This window comes from Podarcis raffonei, chromosome 5 (assembly GCF_027172205.1).
Source record: "Podarcis raffonei isolate rPodRaf1 chromosome 5, rPodRaf1.pri, whole genome shotgun sequence".
Classification (NCBI taxonomy): domain Eukaryota; kingdom Metazoa; phylum Chordata; class Lepidosauria; order Squamata; family Lacertidae; genus Podarcis; species Podarcis raffonei.
Window position 1 is genome coordinate 86,949,166 of NC_070606.1, and position 12,959 is coordinate 86,962,124.

At 43.5% G+C, this 12,959-nt stretch overlaps 1 protein-coding gene across 6 annotated transcripts in view; it reads right to left on the reverse strand.

Moving 5' to 3' along the window:
• TNIK (TRAF2 and NCK interacting kinase) overlaps window positions 1-12,959 on the reverse strand; it is a 287,359-nt gene that overhangs the window by 99,602 nt on the left and 174,798 nt on the right. For 4 of the 6 annotated variants that reach the window (XM_053390548.1, XM_053390547.1, XM_053390549.1 and 1 more), the window contains exons 7-9: window positions 12,771-12,901; window positions 4,596-4,650; window positions 1,964-2,042 (exon numbers count right to left, since the gene is read on the reverse strand). In XM_053390548.1, the coding sequence (XP_053246523.1) occupies window positions 1,964-2,042; window positions 4,596-4,650; window positions 12,771-12,901 (265 nt within the window). Of the gene's footprint in view, window positions 1-1,963; window positions 2,043-4,595; window positions 4,651-5,994; window positions 6,098-6,679; window positions 6,749-12,770; window positions 12,902-12,959 lie in introns of those variants that run through there. The other 2 variants (XM_053390551.1, XM_053390552.1) reach the window with 2 other exon arrangements.

The following is a 12,959-nucleotide window of genomic DNA, read 5'->3' on the forward strand; positions in this document are numbered from 1 at the left end:
ACTTCACTGGATACAACCCTTGGTCTTTAAGATGCCATAAAACACTGTCGTTTTTACTACAAAAGAGACTAACAAGGCTTTCCCCCTGGAAATCAAGGAGTGCAGGGCTTGATTAAATCATGTATTGACAGATGATAGTAAAAAAGGGAAAGAGCCCAGATTCAAGGGGGGAAATGCTTGCAAAGCCTTATAAGATCCTTGAACGAAAGCCACCCCTAATAGCATGCCACCCACTTGCTGAGGCTTACTAAGAACTGATTCACAAAAAAACAACTACGGCGAGAATAAAGGAATAAAAATTGTTCCACAGCACACTGAGGAAATGCTAGCACTTAATGAAACGAAATCACTGTTTCGCCTTGATTATAGGCTGACTGCGAGTTATAAAACAATCCGCTGCTTTTAAGCAAATGAAAGCCATTTGAAAGCAGGTGCAGAGATGCAAAGACAAGAACTGAGTGGAGCGTTTTTCTCCTTGGCGTTCCCTCTGCTCCCACCCCCCGTTTGCAGCAGCAGGTGAGGCTCCAAATCCTCCGCTACTTATCAGTGGATTTCACCGGCTTAACTTCTTCATCTTCAGCCCCCAAGGGGTTTTGCGGCCAACATGTCATTTTTCTCCATATTTAACAAGAGATCTCCATCTACAGTGCTTTAGAGTCAGATACCCTCAGATGCTATAGGCAGCTGACCCACTTAAGACCACTTCTCCTTGGACTCTGGAAGCACAGAGTCCAGAAGGGAACTGCTGATCTCTCGGACTCGGAACAAACAGAGTTTAAACGCTGCTTTCCTCTGTGAATGTAAGCCTTGCTAAAAACCAGAAGGCTGACAGATGGCAGGATCCTTAGCATGCTCTGCTTTCACTGATGTAGAAGGGGAGGCTCACCACCCAACACTTAATCACACGGTTCCCATTGTTCTTCCACCCCAGAGCTCTCTCAGAGCCAAAATAGACATGACACTGAGCATATGATTGGCCATGAGTACTTTGCTTTTGTCTACTAAAATAGCAGTTGGAGTGGGGTGGGATTCTCATTCAGACTGGGATCAAGGTGGGGGGTGGGGGGGAAAGGAAAAGGAGGTCTCTTTGGTCTTACTAAAGTTTTTTGTTTAGTTCTTTCTGAGGAGTATTTGTATAATAATAATAATTTATTATTTATACTCTGCCCATCTGGCTGGGCTTCCCCAGCCACTCTGGGAGGCTTCCAAAAAAATATTAAAATACTGTAATACATCAAACATTAAAAGCTTCCCTAAACATTTTAATATATGCACAAGGATTCCAAATGTTTTTGAAGATAATGTGATGACCTTTTCCCTTTCTGCTGATGTTCTAATGCTATTAGTTTTGCCTTTATTATATTGTATAAATTGTTTCAATAGCATTACACTATCTAAATCTTCATTGCTGTTATCTGTAGTGTCCTTGAAGATGGAATCTGATGTGAAACTTGTTGAATTAATACAGTCTTTGTTGTTCTGTACCCTTAGGATTTCATCTTCCCCAGTCTTTTTTCTTCTGAACAGTACTGGCCTAGCTCAGGGACAGGGAACCTTTGACCTTTCCGGATGATGCTGCCCTCCAACACCCATCAGCACCGGCCAATGGGCAAGGATGATGGGATTTGTAGTCATTTGTAGACTACAAATCCCATAATCCCTGACCCGTTGGCTGGTGCTGATGGGCTATAGATTTCCCACCCCTAACATATAGAATTCAGCCCATACCTTTGATGAGCAAATGATTGCAATTTGAAAAACCTGTCATCCCCACCGAAGTTGTCCAATTTCTGCACACACATTTTACCATCCGTTTTTAATAAGGACCAAATCACACCTCATTTCTTGCAGAGGTGGGTTTTGTCTTGTTTTTGCAGTGCCTGGAACATAAATAAAATACAATGGCCCCTTACAGCATGCAAATCAAGCTCGTATGTGGAGAGCGGTAGGCGGGCACACTCACCATTTCTTTGATTTCAACCTGGGGGCTGGGTTCCGAGGAATGAGGAATAAAGCTCTCATGGGATGCATGTCACAAAGGGCTGGGAAAAAACCCCCCAAAATAGAAGGCATCAGGTACAGTACAAAACATAATGGAATACAGTACACAGAACATTCTACCAAAGACATTCAGTGCTTTATTGAAATCCTTTTGGTGTTCTCTCTTCAACCACATGAGGCACAGGAAGCTGAACCTGTTGAGTTTGTCAATGGGCTTTAACGCCTGCTCTGCTCTCCCAGTGAGAACACACTGCTATGAGTGACTCCTGCTAAGAGCTGCAGGCTCACCCTTACAGCACAGTTTCTCTTTCAGCCATGTTCCAGAATGAATTTTATTTTCTCCCACAGAACCCGGTGTACTTTGCTGAGAACTTGCAACCGGACAACCCCACCCCTCTTTTTTCTCTTTCCCCACCAGGCATTCCATTTCTTGGAACCAAGCTTAAGTGTGAAGGCATCTCAGGCTTTTATTTCTTGTGATATTTTATATATATATATATATATATATATATATATATATATATATATATATGCGCCTTTCTCCCAAAGGAGCTCAGGATGGCAAACAGTTCTGTGATTAAATAAAATAAAACATTTAAAATAGGTTAAAGGTAAAGGGACCCCTGACCATTAAGTCCAGTCATGACAGACTCTGGGGTGCGGCGCTCATCTCGCTTTATTGGCCGAGGGAGCCGGCATTCAGCTTCCGGGTCATGTGGCCAGCATGAATAAGCCGCTTCTGGCAAACCAGAGCAACGCACGGAAACACTGTTTACCTTCCCGCTGGAGCGGTACCTATTTATCTACTTGCACTTTGATGTGCTTTCAAACTGCTAGGTTGGCAGGAGCAGGGACCGAGCAACAGGAGTTCACCCCGTCGCGGGGATTCGAACCTCCGACCTTCTGATCGGCAAGTCCTAGGCTCTGTGGTTTAACCCACAGCGCTCCCTGTGTCCCTAAAATAGGTTAAAAAGGTAAAGGTACCCCTGTCAGTACGGGCCAGTCTTGCCAGACTCTAGGGTTGTGCGCTCATCTCACTCTATAGGCCGGGAGCCAGCGCTGTCCGCAGACACTTCCGGGTCACGTGGCCAGCGTGACAAGCTGCATCTGGCGAGCCAGCGCAGCACACAGAACGCCGTTTTACCTTCCCGCTGGTAAGCGGTCCCTATTTATCTACTTGCACCCGGGGGTGCTTTCGAACTGCTAGGTTGGCAGGCGCTGGGACCGAACGACGGGAGCGCACCCCGCCGCAGGGATTTGAACCGCCGACCATGTGATCGGCAAGTCCTAGGCGCTGAGGTTTTACCCACAGCGCCATCCGCGTCCCTTCGAAATAGGTTAGAAACATCTAAAAACAAAAAAGCATTTTAAACAAATTTAAAGCCATATTAAATAAATAAATAAAGCGAATACTTTGAAAAATACTTAGAATCATAGAGTTGGAAGGGACCCTGAAGGTCCCTGCAATGCAGGGATATGTAACTGTCCCATACGGGGGTCGAACCTGCAACCTTGGCATTATCAGCACAACACACTAACCAACTGAGCTATATCTACTTGACCTTATTATCTGACCTGGACAACTGACCATTTTTTGACGGGTCAGACATCTTACCCGTGGGAAATCCTATCTACTGTATTCCCATGGGGTACTTCTTAGAGAACAGGGACGCGGGTGGCGCTGTGGGTTAAAGCCTCAGCACCTAGGACTTGCTGATCGAAAGGTCGGAGGTTCGAATCCCCACGGCGGGGTGCGCTCCCGTTGCTCGGTCCCAGCGCCTGCCAACCTAGCAGTTCGAAAGCATCTTCAGGTGCAAGTAGATAAATAGGGACCGCTTACCAGCGGGAAGGTAAGCAGCGTTCTGTGTGCTGCGCTGGCTCGCCAGATGCAGCTTGTCACGCTGGCCACGTGACCCGGAAGTGTCTGTGGACAGCGCTGGCTCCCGGCCTATAGAGTGAGATTAGCGCACAACCCTAGAGTCTGGCAAGACTGGCCCGTACGGGCAGGGGTACCTTTACCTTTACCTTACTTCTTAGAGAAGACAGAAGCACCTACACTGGAAATGTAAACCCGACAGTGGATGGCAGCAGCAATTTGCTTACTTAACATCAAGTTATGAAATAAACAAATAAAAAATAAAATATTGTCCAGTAGCACCTTATAGACGAACTAAGTTTGTTCTGGTATAAGCTTTTGTGTGCATGCACACTTCTTGCAGACGAAAGCTTATACCAGAACAAACTTAGTTGGTCTATAAGGTGCTACTGGACAATTTTTTTAATTTTTAATTTTGACTGTGTCAGACCAACACAGCTACCTACCTGAATCTAGAATCAAGTTACGAGACACCTTTGTGTTGTAGGCTAAGCCTCCTTCCCACTATGGTGGCCAGCAGCACTGATTCCAATCCCTGTCTTAGATAAATATAGAATCCAGTCCTATGAATCCCATATCTATCTCATTTCAACACTCTACTTGGTGATCGCCTATATACAATTTATCACCGCAGGACTGGACATGCTGATAGCGCATAATGAACCTTAACAAGCAGCAATCCAAGTTATGATAAAGTGTGAAATTGGGTTGTACTCACGAGGAGCTCCTTCTGCCATCTCGATGGCTGTTATCCCCAAAGACCACAAATCGCTCTGAAAGAAACAATCACAAAAACACCCTTTAAGAAATGCACATTAGCTGAACCTGTAGCAAATTGGAAACTGTCTGATGGAGCTACTGCTAGGCCAGAAGAAGTTCTTGGCTAACTTAATGCTCAATGTTTGATCTGCATTGTCTAAATTAAGTACCTGATCTCCTAAGCTTAGAAGATTTAGGCCTTTCAGACACCAATTTTTATGTTCTTCCCACTGTTAGAGCTGCAGAGTTATGGGGAGGGCCCCACAGACTGGGAAGGGGGGGTCACAATTGCTATGAAGCTATGTAATCCAATGTGATCCTCTTTCAATAACAAAGGAATAACTCTTTGAAATGTAAAAACCCAAACAGGCTGTCAGTTAATCTTCCTGCAAAGGCAAGAGGCAATTACGAGCAGGAAAGGGTTCAAAAAAGAGCAGCCAAAATTATTTACGGATTGGAGCACCTGCCCTGTGAGAAAGGCTAATGAATCTGGGGTTCTATTTTATTTCAAAAAAGTATATTCCGCTTTTTTAAAATAATAACAATCCCAAAGCAGGACATGTGAAACACACACACACGTTCAGATGCATATTTTACTTCAGATATACAGAAAGGCAGAGAAAATTGATGTCGAGGAATCTGTAAGCAATTATTGAAGAACTGGCCACTAAACAGATGTTGCCCCAGTCCAGACATAATGCTCTTGGTCTAATAAAGCCTGTTTTTATTATATTGAGAATGAGTGGTTGGGACTACACCCCAACTCCTCTGCTCCTTCCTCCCCTCTCTCTTGCACCATAATTTAATATTTCCAGGGCTTCTTAAACCACACTGTCCCATTAATCCCAACCAGGAAACTATGCTTTAAATCTTGAACTATAAACCGGGATACGAATCCTCCTGGCTTCATAATAGTTTCACCGTCTGGATGTAAATGGAAAGTTTGGTTTAAGAAAGCCCAGAACTGTTGAATTATAAGCGCACAAGAGAAGGAAAGAGGAAATGTGTGGGACGCATTCTAACAAATCATGGCAGAAAGGTTACCAATGTGGCACCCGCCAGAACCGCCTATGGTGCTCAAAAAATATCTCAGTATATGTCTCCTCAAAAATCCACAATGCACGAAAGACTGTTTGTGCTTCCTGCTCAGTTCCTGACTGGTTTGGCTTATCCTATATTGAACATGCCCCCTCAGACGTGCCCATTTTTCAATGGATGCCAAGAATAGACACCCAACCTCCTTTATGTTCTGAACAGAGGAGAGATGATGAGAGCTTCTCTCTGTGAGTAATGTGGTGAATGATATTAAGTGGCTTTTTTCCTACTGTTTTTTTTGGGGGGTGGATGACTGCCTACACCTTTTTCGTGGTTCTGTCTCCTTTTCTGCTCTTCCGGAAGTGGCAGCCATTTTGTGTTACACCGTGGCCACCAGAGCGGCCATTTTGTAACGGACAAACCGCGTCACTCTCTCAAAATTCCGTATGTGTCCGCTGGCCCCCTGAAATATACTCGGAGTCAAGAGTGGATTTCATGCTCTTTATTCAGCTCATAGTGGTGAGGAGGAATGGAAGTTTCCCCAGAATGTCTGCTTTATATACATTATTTACACAATGGGCCCCACGTGATTGGCTAATTCTGGGATTCTCCTGTAGGCCAATCAGGTTGCGGATTCACTTGCACCTGGAGCTGGATTGGGTGGCTCCTGTGGACCAATCAGACTGCTGCATTCTGGATCCTATTGTTCTAGGACCAATCAGACTGCTGCATTTTGGATCCTATTCAACTCAGTACATAACACCCCCCAAAGTTGCAGATCCCTGGATTATTACTTCTGAACTGAATCTCTAAGAAAATGAGAATTAAAAACTAATGCTAAATGTATCGAGACGATAAGCAACCGAAAAAGTTTCCCTTTCGGTGTAGTTCTTTTCTCTTTATTCCTTTTCTGGCTAATCTGTCATAGGAACATGGGAAGCTCCTTTATGGTGCCAGACCATTGGGCCATTAGCTCCGTGTTGTTGACATTGATTGGCAGCGGCTCGCCAGGATTTCGCAGGGGTCTTTCCCAGCCCTACCTAGAGATGCCAGGGATTGACAGCGAACGCTCTCTTTTGTAACTGGCTTTTCTAACTGCTCTTAACAGACTTTAACTGCCTTGGAATGCTCCTGTCAATCGCAAGCAGTTCACTGCCCATGCTAGGGCATTACACATCCAAGTCATTTTTCGATGAGAAATTAAACGACTGACGTTTTTAAGATAACTGCAGTCAAGGATGGTGGGGTTCCAAAAATGAAATATCAAGAATTGGAATTTCATAGTATTTAAAGAATTGCCATAAGCTAGGCAGTTTGCTAGACTACAAAATGAGAGGGCAGAACTCTTATTTAGATAAATAAGCCCGAAGCATAGGCATTGCTTGGCAGGGGGTTGGACTCGATGGCCCTTGTGGTCTCTTCCAACTCTATGATTCTATGATTTAAAAGAATGGAAGATAGTCCAACATTTCTAGATAATCAGCTGAAGAAAAGTCTCAGATGAAAGTGTACAAATATTTTTTTAAAGTACTTCCAACTGTTGTCAGATATACTTTTTCTTTCCCTTCCATCTATTACCCTTTTTAATTATTTCACTTCTCCCACATGCCTTTGCTGGCCCTTTAACACCAATGAATCTCCTTCCCGAACCTTGTTAGCACTACGTTTACACAGAGGTAATACCGTAAAATGTCCCTCAGACCAGATGTTTGTTTGCCAGCTGTAAATTTGTTTTGCTTGTGTGGCAGGAGACATGTATGTAGGATAAAATCAAATGCAGAATTACAATAATGTTTCCATCAGTGCAAGGATTTCTGATTGTGCAACAGAACATCTCTCCTTCCCCCACATCTGTTCTAAGGGTTCCTCCAACCCCCCCCCCCCAGAGCCTATTTCAGAAGGGTACAGGGCATGTGGGGAGAAAGTCCAACTGTACAAGCAGAAATCTTTGCATTGATGGGACTCCTTAGTAGGATATGTCCTACAGAATCTACTTTTTACTAGATGTTGACAAAATTCCACCAGGTGCCAATCACAAATCCTGAAACGGGATGGTAGACACCAAATCGTTTCCATTGACCTTTGCAATCCATGGAACAGGTTTGGTGGTGGTTGTTGTTGTTTAGTCGTTTAGTCATGTCCGACTCTTCATGACCCCATGGACCAGAGCACGCCAGGCACTCCTGTCTTTCACTGCCTCCCGCAGTTTGGTCAAACTCATGCTGGTAGCTTCAAGAACACTGTCCAACCATCTCTTCCTCTGTCGTCCCCTTCTCCTTGTGCCCTCCATCTTTCCCAACATCAGGGTCTTTCCCAGGGAGTCTTCTTTTCTCATGAAGTGGCCAAAGTATTGGAGCCTCAGCTTCAGGATCTGTCCTTCCAGTGAGCACTCAGGGCTGATTTCCTTCAGAATGGAGAGGTTTGATCTTCTTGCAGTCCATGGGACTCTCAAGAGTCTCCTCCAGCACCATAATTCAAAAGCATCAATTCTTCAGCAATCAGCCTTTTTTCTGGTCCAGCTCTCACTTCCATACATCACTACTGGGAAAACTATAGCTTTTACTATATGGACCTTTGTTGGCAAAGTGATGTCTGTACTTTTTAAGATGCTGTCTAGGTTTTTGACTACAGGTTTGGTAGTCACCCTAAAAGCAGGGAAAGGCTGGAACTCAGTGGTAGAGCACCTGCTTTGCATGAAGAAGGTCTCCGGTTCAATCCGTAGCATCTCCCGGTAAGACAGGGAATATCCTCTGTCTGAAACTGTGGAGAACTCTGCTGCCAATCAGTGTAGACAATACCAAGCCAAATGGCCCAACAGTCTGACACTTCCCTATGTTCCTAAATCACACAATGTGGATCAATAATCACATCCCGCATTTGACAAAACAACACAAGAAACAATTAGGTTTCCAGTCGGCTTTTAACAGTTAGGATTACATGGTAATTAAGGTTTAAATAAAACGAGGCAGAAGTTTTCTCTTAAAAGGGGGCTAACACATCTGCATTATCTTTTTTCCCTGCCAAGAAGAAATGAACTGCTATCTTCTTTTGCTTCTGAATAAATTTAGAAGCTTTCTGAAAAGATAAGTAAGTAATGGCACACAGAAGAGAAAAACAAAACTATTACAAAGCGGCTTTTGTATATCTCCTCCATCACATGGAGTGTTTTTGCGTGGTATTAACTGTATTATTCGGCAGATTATGAAGCCAGCTCTGTTTGGCTAAAGAAACCAGAAGCATTTCTGTCCAGTATGTGTAGACTTTGGAATTTCCTCTTTGTAGCCAGTCATCAGAGGTTTTGTGTTTATTATCTTAAGCCAAAGTATGACAGGATCCAATCTGTATGCCTTTTTTGATGACAATTTACTTTGTTTGAAAAAGAAGGATGGCAGTTGCATTAATATGAAGCAGTTGCATTAATTGTATTGGACTATTATACCCAATAAGTTATATCTCAAGTGTATCTCACGACAACAAATTATGAAAACTACCTAAAATTAAACATCTACGTATATGAAGCTTATTTGAACATTAGGGACAATAGGACCATACTGACCTCATCCTGTGTTAACAAATTCTAACATACATCAAGTGCCAGATTTCCACCAAGAAAGATATGGTAGGTTTCTCAAATCCAGCCACAAACTTAAGCTTTGGCTGGCATCAAGTGATGGAGTCACAAGAAGACCCACAATTGATACCCAATGAAGTAAATCTCCCCACAATTCCCATACTATGGCTTATTTTGCCAATATGAAAATCATAATTATGGGAATCATGCGCACCTTCCGATGACATGCCTATGGAGCCGGGTGGACACTGCCTCAACTATTATTCCCCAAACTGGCAAAGCTGAAACAGTCCTATAGTTGTTACACTCTTCTGGATCCAAGGAAATGTTTTGTTTCAAGCAAGGGTCAGAACACTACGTATTTCAACCAGGCAGGCATCAGCACTGGTGCATTTACGGCAGCTTGTTAATCAAATTAGCTGGGCTAGATATGTTAATATAAGGCAAAAGGGACAGGAGTTTAATGTCAACCCTGCTCCAGCCAAGGTGAGCTCTAAAATGAGCTTCTCTAAGCTGTGCTTGATCATGTTCAGCCTGAGTTTCTCTCTATCTGCATGCAAGTCATTTTTCTTGCAGCTTATCTCATGGGAAACTTGTTCAACTGCTTAGCGAGAGGGCACCTAGAGGGAGGGATGGGTGAATCTATCAGTTTCAGGTGTCTCCTTTTCTCATTTTTCCAATCCGAAGTCCAGTTCTGCACATTACCATGTCAGCTTGCAATTTTTTTAGAAAATGAAAGTCCTCCTAAATATCCATCAGTATTCTTGTGCATGTCTTTCATAATATACACATCTGTATGCAATTTTGCATAAAATGCTCATTTTTTGCAAAGTGATTTCCCTTAATGTAATGCCTTTTATTGTATGTTATTTTTCACTTATATATGCATTTTTATGCACACTTTAACCAAGTACGTGCATTTTTTGTGCATGTTAATTGGCTGGAAAATTACACTGCAAAATTCAGAGAAGTGTAAACGTAAAAGGACGGCTGTGCTGCAGTCAAAGTATTGTTTCAGGAAGTGCAAATTATGTGCGTTCACCTTTAAATGTGAACTGAAACTAATTTCTACAGTCCTTACCTGGGAGCAACAGTGTCAAGAAATTGGGACAGGGCTCTTCATCCCACTGGTTAAGTGGCAAAGTGACCAGAAAACCTGTAAACACAGTCAACTCTACTGATTCTAGGATGGGATGTTGAAGCTCTTGGTGATGCTTCCAGTGCCCTCCTTCTCAAACACTGGCAAAGCAGGCAAAAGTACACTGCTGTGCTTGAGAAAAGAGGAAATTATTAAACTCACGCTTCTTCTTTTGCTCTCTTCCTCTATTTCAGCAGTATTGTTGCTTTCCATGAGCCTAAAATTCACACTGTCCATTTGCTATCTATGTATAACCTTTCTCCCTTGCTTCTCCCTATCACTAAAGCTCTGCCTTCTGGTACCCATCTGGCTCCTTCTGTTGGTCTGTTTTAAATGTCTGATAAAAAACCTGAGCTCAGTCTGGTATTCTGAAACAGAACTCCTGGCTGGTGATTTTCCTCCATTCCTCTTCCCTTGTTTATCTAGCTACTTACATAGATCGTAAGCCTAAAGGAAAGGCCTGCATCTCCTGCCCCTCCCCTTCTTCTTCAAACACTGTGCTCACACCCTATTCTGGAAGTAATAATTATTTTTAAAAGGACCTGGGAAAAGGTGTCTAGCCCTGCACTGCTGGCTCAGGTCTAGAAGGATGCCTGAAATGCACGATGCCTGAAATCCAGAATTTTAATGACAATGACAAATCCCTAATGAATATCAAGTTCACTTTCCAGTGACTGACTGCCTTATGGACTGCTCATCTCTCCAGATTTTTTTCAGAATAGAAAATTTAACAAGGAATCAATCTGGCGCTGGCAAAGCAGTCTGCCTTTACTGACAATCTTTTGACAGGCTTCACTCACTCAGAAAACTGCCTCTGCTGTCTGCCTGTAAGTGAACAAGTTTATGAGAGGGTGATTTCAACCAGAGATTTTAGAAGCCAGCTGCTTAGGAAAAGTGGGTGGCCTTTGGTCCTCTTCAAAACAGCAGAACCATGGAAATCAGCATTTAATGCACCTGCATATTTTCAATGCATTTTAGCTGCTGATTAAATGACTGTGCATCCTAACATTACCTTTCCTCCAAACAGCTTGGGGGGCATGCATGGTTGCCCCTTCTTTTTTATTCTCACAACAAGCCTGTAAAGTAGATGGTGACATTTAAGATCTGCTTTCCTCCCCCCACCTCCCACCCCCAAAATAAAAGCAGCCAGGCTTCATTCACGAGCCAAGAGACTAAGGGCTGTGTGTGCACGCACATTAGTTTTAGGGTTTCATGTCTGCCATTTGAAACCTACCTTGAGAATCATTTGATCGAAAAGAGGATGTAAATCTTCAAATTAAATACATACAATATTGTTTAAATGCATGGATAATGTCACATGTAGTTTGGCCCTGAAATGTTGCACTTCTCTGAACTGACCATTAATTTAACTTGCACACTGTGTTTTCATTAGGAACGTTTTCTCAGGATTGGCTGGGTGAGATTCAAACCAGGATTCTTTGGCTTGTGCAGTGATGCCCTTTGTGGCGAGCCATGGATGCAGGAGCAAGAATAGGTAGCATGGTCCTTTTGAGTCCAAGCATGCTGCATCCTGTGACGTTAACATATATCAGAGAGTGCTGGAGGGGAAATAGTTAAATAGGTTGCACAGACAGGACCCAGGGGGGTGGAGTCAGTGGGTCTATAAAACTAGTTCTGGGAGGAGTTCGTTGGGAGTTGTGGGTGGCTAGTTGGTTGGATTTCGTGGGTTGGCTGGTTGGGAAAGGCAGTTGGTAATAGAGAGATAGTTAGGGCCGTGGGTTCTTGAGTGTGGGGAGGTAGAAGAGATAGAGGAAAATAAGACTAAGAAAGTAAAGAGCAACAACGTTTGGAATGCTGTAAAAGTTTTGTTTGTGTCTGAAATAAAATACACTCTTTATTAATTGAAGAGCTGACTGAGACTAAGTGATTTACTGGGGAGGACCTGGTTGGCGCAGCGGATTAGTGGTGTACGGGTCAATAGTCCGTGAGACGACCGGGGGCTCTGTACGAACGCCACACATCCCACCCAGGTAGGTCATCTGTTAGACCTAGACTTTTTATAAATGCTTCTGGGTTAAGCCTGGGGCTTTGCTTGGATCAACAACCAGATTCTAGCCTTGCTTACACAGCTCTGTCATCTTGCTCCAGGTACCTGCCTGTCACCTAGGCTCTCTTGCCTATCTTCTCTGCTTTCCAGTCTGCCAGCTTCCTTAACAGCTTTCCTGCCTTCATCCTGGTTTTAACTTCCCTTCAGATAGTCTTCCCTATAATAGCTTCTAGGCTGATCCATCTGTGGAACTTCCTCAGAACATCGTTCAACTCCAGTCTCAATCCTGCAGGACTGGAACGTCCTCTCCCCCTGTGCAAAACTACTACGATTCAGCATTAGCAACCAAGGATATATTAGGCAACATCATCTTTTAAGATACCTTGAAGTCGTAAGTGGCATCAGGGTTTTCGTCACAGGCTATAACCTCGGGGGCCATCCAGTATGGAGTTCCGATGAATGTATTTCTTCTGCCAACTGTTCTGTCAAGCTGAGCACTGACTCCGAAATCCACTGGGAATCAAAGCAATGACAACAGGAGAGCTTTAATGAGGCATAAACATGGCTTGAT